This window comes from Trematomus bernacchii, unplaced genomic scaffold (genome assembly GCF_902827165.1).
Source record: "Trematomus bernacchii unplaced genomic scaffold, fTreBer1.1, whole genome shotgun sequence".
NCBI lineage: Eukaryota > Metazoa > Chordata > Actinopteri > Perciformes > Nototheniidae > Trematomus > Trematomus bernacchii.
The window spans coordinates 823,316-838,509 of NW_022987876.1; the positions used below are offsets into that span (position 1 = coordinate 823,316).

General features: G+C 44.0%; 2 protein-coding genes across 2 annotated transcripts; one reads left to right on the top strand and one right to left on the bottom strand.

Moving 5' to 3' along the window:
* Positions 1-606: 606 nt before the first annotated feature.
* LOC117469522 (olfactory receptor 52D1-like) lies at positions 607-1,557 on the top strand. Its single transcript, XM_034113949.1, has one exon. The coding sequence runs from the start codon at positions 607-609 to the stop codon at positions 1,555-1,557; it is 951 nt and encodes a 316-aa protein (XP_033969840.1).
* A 3,209-nt stretch (positions 1,558-4,766) lies between these two features.
* LOC117469523 (trace amine-associated receptor 3-like) lies at positions 4,767-6,970 on the bottom strand. The gene is made up of 2 exons (XM_034113950.1): positions 6,293-6,970; positions 4,767-5,177 (listed from the first exon to the last, which is right to left on the bottom strand). Exons 1-2 carry the CDS (start codon positions 6,968-6,970, stop codon positions 4,767-4,769), a joined length of 1,089 nt encoding a protein of 362 aa, XP_033969841.1.
* Between the last annotated feature and the right edge of the window lie 8,224 nt (positions 6,971-15,194).

Here is a 15,194-nt window from a genome sequence, read left to right on the forward strand (position 1 = left end):
CCTGTTCTATGTTGAGCTTAAAATTAACACTTTGTCTTTGCAGAATCAGTGTCTATGTTACTGTCAATAACTCTGCAAACATGTGTCTTTTGTAGAAACGACTTTCAGGTACAACTCTTCATTGTGTAACTTCATCAAATCTTTAAATACCATTTTAATCTTTAAAAAAAAAAGGTGAATCAACCATTTTATGAACTAGATAGATAGTACTAGGAGCAGTGTAGATGTTGACTTTGTAGACATATGAGAATGTAAAGTTGTTTTTTGTTGCTAATAGCATATGTTACTGTCAATAACTAACGACCTTCAGGAACAACTCTTCATTGTGTAACTTCATCCAATATTGAAATACCATTTTAAATTGAACTATTTCAATTTACGTGAATCAACCATTTAATGAACTGATATAACAAAAATAACCAAATGTATGCGTCTTATTTACAGTGAGTCATTGTTATTGTGATGTGAACACATTTAGATTCAGTGTGGTAACTTTATTAAGACTTTTTTTAAAGATCTTCAGGTACATGTCTTTGATTTTCTGCAACTGTAACTCTATATAACTTTGAACATATAAAAGTCTGTATTGCTACATGATATAAAGCTATGGAAAACAGCACTTTTGGTAAAGACATCCTGATCCTAGAAGGGTTCAATATCCCCTCCCAGTCTTATATTCCTTCCTTCATCCTCCTCCTAATCGTATACATCTTCATCATGGTGTCCAACATTGGCCTGGTGGTGCTGATCTTCAGGAGCAGCGGCCTCCACCAGCCCATGTACCTCCTGCTGTGCAACATGAGCATCAATGATGTGTTCGGGGCCACCGTCATCATCCCTCATGTTCTCCGGGGCCTCCTGACGCCGGACTCGCAGCGGGTCATCCGGTACATGGACTGCGTTGTCCAGGCCTTCTGCGTCCACCTCCACGCCAGCGCCTCTCACACCGTGCTCATGATCATGGCGTTCGATCGCTACGTGGCCATCTGCAACCCTCTGCGCTACGCCACCATCATGACCCACAGGATGGTGCTAGTTCTGTCCGTGTGGGCGTGGGTGATCCCCCTCCCCATGGTGGGGATCCTCATCGGCCTCAGTGTGCGTCTGTCTCGCTGCAGGTGGATTATGGTCCACTTCACCTGCAATAACGCCTCCTTATTCAAGCTGTCCTGTGAGAGCGTGCTCATCAACAACATCTACGGCCTTGGATACACCGTGGTCCTGCTGGGTTCGTCCATCGGCAGCGTCACGGTCACCTACCTGAGGATCGCCATGGTTTGTCTGCGCAGTAAGAACAAGACTCTGAACAGAAAAGCACTGCAGACCTGCGCCACACACCTGGCCGTCTACGCCATCCTGCTGGTGTCCGGCTTCATCATCATCATTCTGCACCGCTTCCCTCAGCTGGTAGCCCACAGAAAGGTGGCGGCGGTCATGCTACACGTGGTGCTGCCCGCCCTGAACACTCTGATCTACGGCCTGCAGATCAAAGAGGTCCGGCAGAGGGTTATGGCTCTGTTTCATAAGAGTAAAGTCGCTTTAATGGATGCTAAATGACACGATGTTGATTATGTTGAAGTGACTGGATAGCAGTGTATCTACAGAAATACCCCTGACCCATAGTGTAAATCATGTTATTATAATTGAGGCTTCAATGAACTGCATTGTTGCAAAATATATCTTATATTTCAATGTATGAATGCATTAAGGCTGTAAATAGTGATTATATCCAGAATAATATTTAAATAAAACCTTATGAACTTGGTTTTTACGGATCGTTTCATGACTCTTATTACTCTGACAGTGTTTTCAGTTTGGTTTGTCTGTCTGTAGGATTACACAAACACTTTGAATGAAACTCAGCAAAAGAGTGTAGCATGGGCCAAGAAAGAAATTATTAAACTATACAAAATGTGATGCCCCCTAAAGTCTGAACTAGGCCTGCCATTCACATTTATTTTATTATAAATGAATGGTTTGGCCTGTAAATATCATAGTTTTAAAGTGAAAAGGCTGCACAGTTTAATAGGAAGTCATGTTACTCGTATTTATGAATCCAAAACAGCAAAACTAAAAAGTTTATTTTATATTTTCCAGAGGTGTTTCTATGTAGCACAGAAACACTGTGATCTTTAATGAAAGCCGTTGAGCGTGCAGCGACAGTGTTTCAGATTATAAAAAGGCGTTGCGGAGCTCCAGGTGAGACACACACACCACAACTCATCATCAGCATGGTCACATGACTTCACGTCACCACCGCTAAGCTAAAGGCCAGCTAAAATATTTCCTAGGGCAGCAAATTGGTCAGGTTGTGAGGAATACCCACCCGGTGCCTGACACCTTGGGAAACTCCGGAGAAGAATAGAGTCCAACCCCGATCAAGGAGTACGGTTCCAGAGCCGACGCTGTGCTTAGCAGTTAAATTAGCATCAATTAAATTATATAGTGTTACTTTTTTAAAATCTTTTTAAAAGGTTGCTTTTTTGGAATATAAACACAAGTTTGTTTAATGTTGTAAAAGAGTAATCACGACCAAAATCTACCAAAAAGGGTCTTATTATGATATAAAGGGCCGTTCCGGAATCTCAGGCCTAACGCAACTGCTTCACTTCAATGTTGTGCTTCAATCCTGCCAACTGATATTAAATAAATAAACAGATATAATCAACTTTTACTTTGCATTTAAAAGTTAAATGCATAAATGTGATGTATCTTAGATACTAATTAATGAATGCCTCATATCACATCATATCATATAAAGTCTTATCAGGGTATCGTGTCCCATTGCTATGCACTGTAACTATGACATAAATAAAAAAACTGGGTTAATACCATTTTATCTGATATATACTTTACATCAGAAAATCAGAAAAACATACATAGGTTTAGTGTCTATTATGTGTATATTATTATGTGTCTGATTACCATCATGTCAGGATTCGTGGAAAAATGTAGGACCCAAATGCAGAATACAAAAAAAAGGCAAAAGGGTCAAGGAACAAAAGGCGAGCTTTATTTAAACAAAAGCTGATGACTGAAAAAACATGAATGAAAATAAACAGGTACTGTAGCACAAGGCAGCATCAAAACAAAAACTGACAGTGACCAACATGGAGGGAGACAGGAAAGACAATGAACCGACAAGGAGCACAGGGGACGACTACAAAGAAGGGTAATCACAGGACAAGACACAGCTCGGCAGGGGAGGCAGAAACACATGGGCAACAGGTGAACACAATCAGACAATCAGACACAGGAGGGAAAACACAGGAAGGAAGACAAGACACCGGGAGAACAGAATTGCAAAATAAAACCCATGACAAGACAGACAAAACTAAGATCATGACAGAACCCCCCCCTCAAGGGACGGATTCAAGACGTTCAACCAAAGTCCAACACTTCCAAAAGGGTGGGTGGAGGGGGTCCGGAGGCCCGGAGGCCTGGAGGCACGGCAGAGGACCAGGAAGGGGTCTCGGGGGCGGACGACCCGGGGGCAAGGCAGAGGAACAGGAGGTGGTCTCGGGCGGACGGCCCGGGGGCAAAGAAGAGGAACAGGAGGTGGTCTCGGGCAGACGGCCCGGGGCAAGGCAGAGGACCAGGAAGGAGTCTCGGGCGGACGGCCCGGTGGCAAGGTAGAGGCAGAGAAGTGGCTAAGGCCGTCGCGGGCATAGTTAGGGAGCCGGGCACAAGGACGGACCGGGTTCGTGGCCGACTGGACCACCGGCGGAATAGGAACCAGTGTTGTCCGGACAGGAACCCTGGACGGGACATGGGCTGGTGTCAGTGGGACCCCGGACGGACAGGACATGGTGTTGGCAGGACCCCCAACAGGACAGGACATGGTGTTGGCAGGAAATCCGGCGGAGCAGGTGACGGCGGGACCCCCAACAGGACAGGATATGGTGTTGGCAGGAAATCCGGTGGAACCCCCAACGAAACATTACATGTTACTTGTTACTTGTTAGACGTTTTTAGCCAAAGCGACTTACATACTCAATACTGTGGATGATCCCCACAGGAGCAATTTGTGGTGAAGTGTCTTGCCCAGGGACACAATGACATGCTGACTGCAGTGGGGTTTGAACCTGTGCTCCCCCTGATCAAAACACCAACGCTATGGACACATGTGTCCATAGTGATGTGTCACGATAAGTCTATCAGATAAGTCTATGGAATCAGATAAGTCTAGACTTATCTGATTCCATTCAAAGCTTCTCTTCTTATTATTGAAATTTAGCAGGGGAAAAAAGAACATACCACAGCCTTGATTGTCGCTATACACACATGAATGATTCAACTTCAAGATAGAGCCTTTCATATCCTAGACCCAGACATAAACAGTGGACGGTGACTGGCAGGTAGAGGATAGGTCTTTTCAAATTATTCCTGCAGTTCACACTTCTGGTTGAATTTAAAAATATGACAATGACACATTTATTGCAAAAAAGGTCCAAAGGTAAAATACTTAGAAGTGGAAATAGGAAAATCCTTTGTGACAGACGCAAAACAAAAGTTAGAACATCAAAATGTTGTTACCACAGAGCACACTTCCTTTACATGAAATAAAAACAGGTGATTTAAAACAATCCTTATTAAGGGGTAGTTAAGCAGACCCACATCACAATTATTTGTTATTGTATTACAGTTATTTTGATTTTAAACATATTTCTTTCTAGAAGTTGAAAAACATTTGCAGTTGAAGCACTCTTAATATTGCCCTTGATTTACCAAAGGCAACACAAAATATACAGACACTTTCTTTAAATTCATTGTTGATCTGCACGTTCATTTGGGTCTTTCCTAGTGTGTGACAGATCCATCCAAGGGGAGTATCCAGGCAGGCATACCCTGCAGCCAATGAACATGAGGAATGCCCTACGGAAGGAACGGTTGAAGAAACCATATAGGAAGGGATTTAAAGAGGAGTTGATATATCCTAGCCACACAAATATATCCCAGACAACCACCTCTGTGCTGTATTCAATAAAAGGGTCCACAATGATGACTGTAAAGAAGGGCATCCAGAAGATTAGGAATACTCCCATGATGATACCCAATGTTTTTGCTACCTTTCTTTCCCTCTTCATAGTGTTTCTGTGTCTTTTTATCTTGCTTGAATCCTTTCCAACTCCAGAAGCCATTTGGCTTTCCATGGCGCTGATCTGCCTGGCCTGCCGCTTCAAGGTTCAAGGTTCAAGGTTCTTTATTGTCAATCTGACATAGCTACAGAGTAATTATGCAGTTGAAAATCTTATGTCACAGGCTTCTCCAACAATGCAACATAATAACATAACATAATAACAATAAGAGCAAGAGCAATACAAAAATAGTAATAGTTATAAAAATGAAATAAAGTTATGATGTGGAATAGTGCAGTATGAGTCTATATACAAGTTATTGGAATGATATATATATATTAGGTATTAGATACATACTACTGAGTAGCAGTTGAATGTTTGATGTTGTTTCAACAGTTCAATTGTTTAACAGTCTCACTGCCCGCGGGAAGAAACTGTCTCCGAATCTTCTTGTCCTTGCCCGGATGCTGCGGTAACGTCTGCCAGACGGCAACAGAAAGAACAGTTTGTGGCTGGGGTGATGGGGGTCTTTGATAATCCGTAGTGATTTCTTCCTGAGCCGCTGGGAGTAAAGGTCCTCCATGGATGGCAGCTCCGTCCTGGTGATGTGCTGTGCAGTTTTCACCACCCTCTGTAAAGCCTTACGATCGAGGTCGGTGCAGCTGCCGTACCAGGCCGTCATGCTGCCAGTGAGGATACTCTCTATCGTGCACCTGTAGAAGTTGCAGAGTATCCTGGAATCCATTTTGAACCTCCTCAGCCTGCGGAGGAAGAAGAGCCGCTGTCGAGCTTTCTTGGTGATGGTGGTGGTGTGAAGAGACCATGTCAGGTCCTCAGTGATGTGGACCCCAAGGAACCTGAAGCTTTTGACTCTCTCCACCGTAGTCCCATTGATGGCGATGGGGGCGTGTCCCTCTCCCTGCTGCTTCCTGTAATCCACAATCAGCTCCTTTGTTTTGCTGATGTTGAGATGGAGGTTGTTCTCCTGGCACCAAGATGTCAGGTTTTCGACCTCCTCTCTGTATGCCGTCTCGTCATCGTCTGTGATCTGGCCGATGACGGTCGTGTCATCAGCAAACTTCACGATGGTGTTGGAGCTGTGTGTGGCCACGCAGTCGTGGGTGAACAGGGAGTAGAGGAGAGGGCTGAGCACGCAGCCTTGAGGGGCACCGGTGTTAAGAATCAGGGTGGAGGATGTGATGTTTCCCACCCGCACTGCCTGGGGGCTTGGCAGCTTTGAAGATCTTCCAATAAGCGATTAGCATGATAGCCATTGGCAAGTAAAAGGCTACCAAGGAAGCCATGACAGCATAAATGCGATTGACCAGGAACACGCATAAATCTTCAGGGATCAGGATGTCCACACCTGCCACATGAAGATCTAGCATTATGGGGCAAAAGGAGATGAGCATGGGAACAGCCCAACATACACAAATAAGGAGAGCTACTCGACTGTTGGACATTTTTAAAGAGTAAACTAGCGGGTTGCAGACAGCGTAGTAGCGGTCATATGCAATGCAGCTGAGATGGAATATAGAGGCAATGCAGAGCATGACATCAAGGCTAGAGTGAAGCTTACAAAAAAGGACACCAAAGTACCAGCATCCCTCCACCGTCCGAATCATACTATAAGGCATCACTACCAGGCCAACAAGGCAGTCAGCCACTGCCAGGGACATGACGAAGGAGTTTGTGGGGGACTGCAACTGCTTGAAGTAGGCAATGGACAAGACCACCAGAAAGTTTCCCACCACTGTGCACACAATGCCAACAGAGAGGAAGGCATACAGAAAAATGCGAGAAGCCTGGTTCCTAAATGTAGTACAGGATTGAAGTTCAATCTGAAGAGATGTGTTAGCCTTTTCGAACAATTCCAAGCTGCCGTTATCCATGGTCTAATCAAGCCTGTCAAAACACATAGATACAGTTGTGAGAAATTACTGTGGATTTAGCAGATTAAGTGAGGCATTTTATCACAGTTTGCCTACACTGTTGTATGGTACATTAACAGCGAAATATTTGACGAACCACCCAGAATTGTGTTTGTTATGACCCAATTGCTGCTCCATGGTTACTTCTCATTAGTTAATCTCTAAGTACATTTTAGTTCGATGAAGGAATCACTAAAGTCTGTGGGCTTAAAAATACCTTGTTTTAGTGGAGTTGCCTAATCTAAAATGCCATCTCTATGCTTTGTTTATGTGGCAGTAGCCGCAGAGGGGAGGATAGGTGAATGTATTTGTTAAAGTTGGTTTGATTACACCATTCACAATTCCGACAATGCCACCTTGGGTATTTCACCCAAGGAAATATTAACACTTTTTTCAGTTATAGAGTGGACACATAGGTTTGAATACTAATGGAGCAGGAGACGTGGTTTCAATTTATCAAAAATATACAATTTTATTTAGCACAAGTCAATAGTTAAAATGTAGTTCAAAACAGTCGCACAGGGCTGTAGCACAAAGGGAAAAAATGAATTAGGGGCTGAGGCTTACCAGTGGGGGGATAGGGTCGACGAGTGAGTGGAAGGATCCCCAAGCAAACCAAACTTAAATCACCCCAGTCATACGTGCAGGAAATCAAATCCCGGGGGAGCACATCACACACAAAAGAAGGGAGGAAAACCACCACCTTGGACACCAGCACCACCAGCTTCAGCTCTCAGTAACTAAGTAGGGAAACAAAGAGGCAAACGCAGTTAATGGGGGCAAAATACGTAAATCAAAGTAATAAACAAACACAATATCAAATATGTTCTCATAAACAGATGATAACTGTTGGGGAAATATTTTCCAAGGTCCATAACTTTGACCCAGTGTATCAGTTCATACTGTCCTGACTGAGCACACGCACCTGTAACCTTGGCTGCTGTGCTCTCAGTGTTTTGTCTCCCTGTTCCAGCCTGTTGGCGTCAGCTGATAGAGGTGTTATGATTTTATCTTGTTATGCACAATGTTGATTATTCTCTCAGAACTAGCTAAATACATGGGTCTGGGGGGGGAGTTCTTCAGATTTGACATGGCAACTCTACCGTGAAGTCAGAACCTCTGGCTCTTGGACTTGTGATGTGAATTCTCCGGCCGAAGCTCCTAAATAAACCATCAGTGTTTGACATCAAAGCTCCAGCTCTCCCTGTGTCTCCTTTGAGTCGGTGACTCCCACTGCATTGCTACACAGAAGTTTCCCCCACAATAACAATTGTGTAAACATTTAAAAATAAAACAAATCACAAGAGAAAAGGTTCAGTCAAACAAAATAAACAATTAACTAGAATAAAATAAACAAGCTAGTTTAAATCAAGTTGGCCAAAGTAAGGACAAGTTATAGAGGGAGTTAGCGCCAGAGTTCAGTGACTTCCACACTTCAAGTGTCGGCCCAAGCAAGGCAGCAGGAAGGCGTACAGTTAAAGCAGCACTTTACTGGTGAGCGAGCATCCGCAGTAGGCGACGCAAAGCTGGCCAGAAGCAGCAATCAGAAGCAACGATTATGTAGCGGTAGCCCAAACATTTAGGCAGGATCAGCAGCAGTTGTGACGTTACTGCCGATAAACACACTTTCTCCGGTGAAGCAAAACAGCAGATGTCCCTTAAACATTGGATTGGCCCTAGGTTTATGAATAAATACAAATACAGCGTTAATATCAATAAAAATAATGAGGTGGATTGACTAAATAGATCGCCGTACAGCGCACATACCGATCAGGCTTTCCTATCGATGACGCCGAGAGGGGAGAGCTTCACGCTTTTTATGGTTGTGTTGACAGGCTGCACCGGGAGGATCCTCCACTAGGTGAGTCAAAGCAGGGCTAAGTATCAATACGCTGGCAAATTGCAGAACCTTTCCTGAAGCGAGCAATGCTACTGCAACATACCTGCACCGGTGGCGGAAGCAAACACGGCAAACACGCAAGTGGGGCGGGTCTGTGTACCAACAAACAAGAGACAGCCAGCTAGAAACCTCTGCCCTTTTATAGGGTGCCCCCTGGTGGTGATATGCTCACAAGAGCCAAACGAGGAGAATATGCTTTACAAGGGATTAGGACTCTCATCCTGCTACACTTAGAAAGAAAAGACAGGAGACTTCCGGTTTGATGAGGGAGTGAGCAGACGTGTGTGTGGAGGGCTCCTGACAAACTTTTCTATACCTTTCAAATACCTTTCAAAGTCGATTTTGTAACCGATTCAAACCACGCTCATATTTAAGGGAACTATGAAGTAATGACTAAAGGGAAACAGAAACAGCCATCGACATCAACCACACAAACAACCAGAGCTGCGACCACAGCGGCTAAGATAGCAGCTAACATGGCTGCCGCTTGCCCGGTTACCAAGGGGGACCTGGAGGCTCTTCTCAGCAAACAAAGTCATAGTTTCAAATCCGACATGGCTAGACTGATACAAGAATCAACGGATTCCCTGGAGAGGTCAGTAAACTCACTGGGACAACAAGTGGCATCGTTCAACAGCCGTCTCGACAAAACCGAAGTAGTGGTGGGTGAAAACGTTGGGAAACTCACCGTGATGGAAGCCGCTGTTCAGTCCCTACAGTCCCAAACCATCACATTCCAGGAGCGGGTGGACGACCTCGAAAACCGGTCCAGGCGGTCCAACTCTGGGATAATAAACATACCCGAGGGGCGCGAGAGGGGTCAGGACCCGACAAAGTTTGTGTCTGACTTGATAATGGAGGTGACGGGTCCCGGTGTTCTCAGCAGTCCTCCGGAGATAGAACGAGCCCACCGTTCCCTCGGTCCCAGACCGGGAGACTCCAACAACACGGGGAAGCCTCAGGCCTTCATTGTCAAATTTCTCCGTTTCCAGGAAAAGGAGGCAGTCTTAAAATGGGCCAGACAACACAAGCTGTATTACGGCGGCACCGAGTTGAGAGTGTATCCTGATATCAGCACTGTCCTAGCAAAAAAGCGAGCTGCGTTCAACCCCATCAAGAATTCTCTTTACCAGAAAGGAATACAATTCCGCCTGTTGCACCCAGCTCGTCTTCATGTTTCATTCAGAAATGACGATTACTACTTTGACTGTCCGCAAAAAGCCCAGGACTTCTACAACCAACGCATTGTCCCGCCCGAGTAGTGGGAGGCTGTGGAGCACAGACTTTCTCTGGACTGAATGCACGGCAAATGAACACTCACAAACGGACATCTCAGGAAAGGGTGAAGTTGAAATGTTTAACCTGAGTCTGTTTGTATTAAGATATGCTGATATGGATCCACCGTGAGGTATGGATGTTGTTATCCAGCATGTGCACTAGCTTTCCTCTGTTGTTGTGTGATGTTTACTGTGGCCACTTCCGGTGTTAAAGAGGCACGGTCCGGGGGAAACAAGCCTTGCTAGGAACCTTTTTTGTTTCATTTCTGGTTTGTGCGGTTAACTTTATATTGGCTACAAACAACACTAGACTGTTTACTCTACATGTCAGACCAATTGTAAAGATAGGAGCCCTGTCTGCTCAGGAACATTAGTTAGATTATAGGTTAATGTCATACGGAAGTGACATATTTTTTTGGAGTCCTGCTGCTAGTTCTCGTTTTCGGAACAAGCTTAGGAAAGGGAATATGTGTTTGGCTCTCCTTTTTGAGAGCATTTTTTTGGGGGGAATTTGGGTGTTAGGTCCTACTATATGTTTATTTTTTATTTTTGTTGTTCGTTTCTCCTGCTTTCCATTAAATAGGCCCCATGCTACCTCTTCATATACTTCTGGGTCACATTTTGATGATGGTTAATGTAGGACAGGAAATGGTGGAGCATGTCTAAGACTTGTCTCTTGGAATGTTAAGGGCATGAATGCCCCAGTTAAAAGAGGCAGAATATTTCCCCCATTTTCCAAACATCTTAAAACTGAAATTGCCTTTTTACAAGAAACTCATCTGACCACCAAGGACCACCATAGGTTAAAGGCATCATGGGTTGGCCAAACCTTTCATTCCAATGTTAGTAGTAGAGCAAGAGGCGCAGCTATTGTGATGCATAACAAAATACAGTTCAGCCCGACTAAGGTTATAGCGGATCCTCAAGGTCGCTTTGTGATAGTCTCTGGTTCCCTCAATAATGTCAATGTTGTTCTCGCCAATCTATATGCGCCCAACTGGGATGATGAAGCATTCATGGGAAAGGTGATATCATTATTACCCAACCTAAACTCCCACCATTTGATTTTGGGCGGTGATCTGAACTGTACAATGGACCCGCTTTTAGACAAATCTAGCCCAAAACGGGACTCCCCCTCTAAAATGGCTAAAGCCATCTCATTATTTATGAGTCAAACAGGATGTGTGGACCCATGGCGTTTTCTCTACCCCAAAGTGAAATAGTTTTCTTTCTACTCCTTGGTTCACAAAACATTCTCGAGAATCGACTATTTTTTTATCGATAACTATTTTCTTCCCGCTGTCAAAAGCATAGAATACTCAACCATAGTGATATCCGACCACGCCCCATTACTACTTGACCTCTCATTCACACTGTTACAAAAGACACGTCCCCCCTGGAGACTGAACTGTACACTAGGGATGTTAAGATTCACCGATTCGCATCGGTGCACCGGCATAAACGTTCAAGATGCGAGTGCACCGGTTGAAAGAGTGCACATCGGCTACAGTTTGGGTTGAACTCGCGATGCATCGATTGTAGCGTCTTTGCATCGGTAAAAAAACTATTCATTCATATAATATCCCCTCATCTTGTCAGCACTCAGCAGAGACGATCTTTGATCTTTGCTTCGCCACTACGGAGGCCGAGAGTCTCAGTTATCAACACACATGGAAGTCGAGGAGAAAGAGAAACACAGCGCACCGCAAAATACCTACAAATCAAACGTTTGGCAACACTTCGAATTTTTCAAGAAAGACGGACAACTTGAAAAATCGCTCGCAAATTGTAAACGATGCCGTGCGGCTTTAAAGTACACAAGTAGTACGAGGAACTTAGCGATGCACATAGAGGCAACATGGGGTCTGCGGCTGAAAAGAGAAACCTGAAAGTTAGACATATGAGTTCAATCACTCAGTGAGGTGTTCTGTCAGTGAGAGTGGTGTTTAGTTTACAACAGCCTGTGACTGCCAATAATAGTTTAAATGTCTTCCTTACAATTGTAAGCAGTTATGAAATACCTGTTTGTGAAAGGTTATTTTCTTTATTGTTCCTATAGAAACCACTGCTTTCTGCTCACTGCTGAGTTAGCCTATGAATGAGTGTTAAGCACATCAGGCTGGCAGTTGTATGTGCATTGCACTATGGTAGTTGTTATTTGCACATTGTTAATCCTGGGCATCCTTAAATTGTTTAACTGTGTGGTGTTATAAAATTGAACTGTACTCTGGAGACAGAGAACACTACTACACTTTGCCAGTTTGTGAAAGGTCCAAGTGTTTGTTTTTTTTAAGGTAAAAAAGAAACAGCATGATGGGATGTGCAGTACTAGTAGAGAGAAGCAAATATATGAAGCACTTTTTTGTTAATGTATGATTTGCTGCATATAAGGAATAAAACAAAATCCTCTGTCGTACCATATTGAATTGTATCATTATTTAGCATCGTGTTGAATCACATCGTATCGCCCCGTATCACATAATGTTGAATCAAATCGTATCGAACTGTATCGCAACAGGGGTGAATCGTATCGTATCGCATCGCCTGGTGTTTCAAAGGTATCGTTAATGTATCGTATCGTTGGTAGCGTATCGAGACGCGCATCGTATCGGCCTCAGTGATGGAGATGCACATCCCTACTGTACACTGTTAAACGATGATCGATTCTGTGAAACAATCTCTAAAGCTATTGATGATTTCCTTACAACCAATATGTCTGATGGGATATCACCATCTCTTTTGTGGGAGACGTTAAAAGCTGTGATCCGAGGAGAGACTATCTCTTACTCTGCAAGGCAAAACAAATTGAAAAAGCAAAAACGGTTAGAAATGTTGGGCAGTATAGCAAAACTAGATAGCAAACTCTCAACATGTCTATCCCCTGAATTAGATAAAGAAAGGCAAAATCTTCAGATGGAATACAATTTACTTTCAATGCAAGAGACTGAGAAATTGCTTTTAAGATCGCGTGGATTTCAGTATGAACATGGGGAGAAGGCGGGTCGTCTCCTAGTGCACCAAATTAAGAGCCAGTCGGCTTCCCAACAAATTAAACAAATACGGACCCTACTCGTGAACTCACAACAATCCCATCTGTTATCAATGACACCTTTAAAACCTTTTACTCTGGACTATATGCCTCACAAGCCCCTGTCGATAATGCGGACAGAACTCAATTCTTGGATGATCTGGAATTTCCGTCCATAACACCTGCTCAGAAGGGTGAGTTGGATCAACCTCTAAAGCCCAGTGAAATAGCTGACTCGATCAGGCTGATCCAGAGTGGCAAGGCCCCCGGCCCAGACGGCTATCCAATTGAGTTAAAAAAAAAATGTATTGATAAATTGACCCCCCTTCTTTTGAGAATGTTCGAGGACTCTCTGGACCGGGGAACGTTGCCACAAACGCTCACTGATGCGGTAGTAATCGTATTATTAAAACCAGGCAAGGAAAATTCTGAATGTAGCTCCTATCGCCCCATCTCCCTTCTGAATGCGGACTATAAGATCCTAGCTAAAATACTAGCCATACGCCTTGAATCAGTCAAGCCAAACATCATATCATTAGACCAAACTTGGTTTATGAAAGGACGATACTCCTTCTCCAACATCCGTCGCCTTCTCAACATCCTCCTCTCTCCTGCATCCAAGGAGACACCAGAGGTGGTGGTCTCATTGGATGCAGAGAAAGCGTTCGACAGGGTGGAGTGGGGCTTTCTATTTGAGGTCCTTAAGAGGTTCAGCCTCGGATCCAAATTTGTGTCGTGGATAGCATTGTTATACTCTTCACCCAAGGCTTCAGTGAGTATGGGATGAATTCTCAATATTTTACACTAGGTAGAGGAACTCGCCAGGGTTGCCCTCTAAGCCCGTTACTATTCGCCATGGCGATCGAACCCTTATCAATTGCGCTTAAATCTGCCAGCTTTACACAAGGAATTACCAGATATGGTTCAGAACACATACTCTCGTTATACGCTGACGATTTACTATTGTTCATTTCTAACCCTATATCTACCATTCCTCAGATAATAGATCTGTTAACTCGATTCGGAACCTTTTCAGGGTACAAGCTAAACTTTTCCAAGAGTGAGTTCTTCCCTGTAAATGACCTGGCCCTTCAGATCCCCGATAGACTCATCACCTTTAAGATGTCCAGAAGTAATTTTAAGTACTTAGGCGTGAATATAAGTGGAAAACTCTCAGACCTTTACAAAAACAACGTCCCACCACTAATTGACAAGCTCAAATTTGATTTGGAAAGGTGGAATAATTTACATTTAAAGGAGAGGTGTCATGGCCATTTCTACTGATCATAATTCCATTGTTGAGGTATACTAAAATAGATTTATACTGTGCATTTTTCCAAACTCACATTGGCTTCTCATACAGCATCTCTGTCTGTTATCAGCCTGCAGCCAGGGAGGAGAAATCAGCTGAGCTGCCTGCTCCCTGCACACAGATGTGTGTGTGAGGAAGTCCGTGGATTGGTCAATTTGGACCAATCAGCGGGGGCTTAACGTAACGGCTCCGGGAACGTAACGTAACGGCTCCACGGATTGGTCCATTTCGTTCCGGGTACGGCATGACCTCATGCCGTACCCGGAAGAATCAAATGGACAATGACGTATCTCCAACGAGGCGTTTTGGGGAGGTATTTTCTGTGTTAGAGTTTTACTCGCTATAGGGTGTACTTTGAGGGTTTTGACTCTGCACACCGTTTACATGCATAAAAACCTTCATAACACACAAGGGGACGGGTAATAACCAAAAAAGCATGACACCTCTCCTTTAAGTATCGCTGGGAGGGTAAACTGTATCAAAATGAACGTTCTCCCTCGCTTCCTGTACCTCTTTCAATGTCTGCCAGTCTTCCTACCCAAATCACTTTTTCGTAAAATAGACACACTAATCTCCTCTTTCATATGGCAAGGGAAGACTCCTAGAATTAGGAAAGAGCTTTTACAAAGGCACAGATCTACAGGAGGAGTAGCGCTTCCAAACATAAG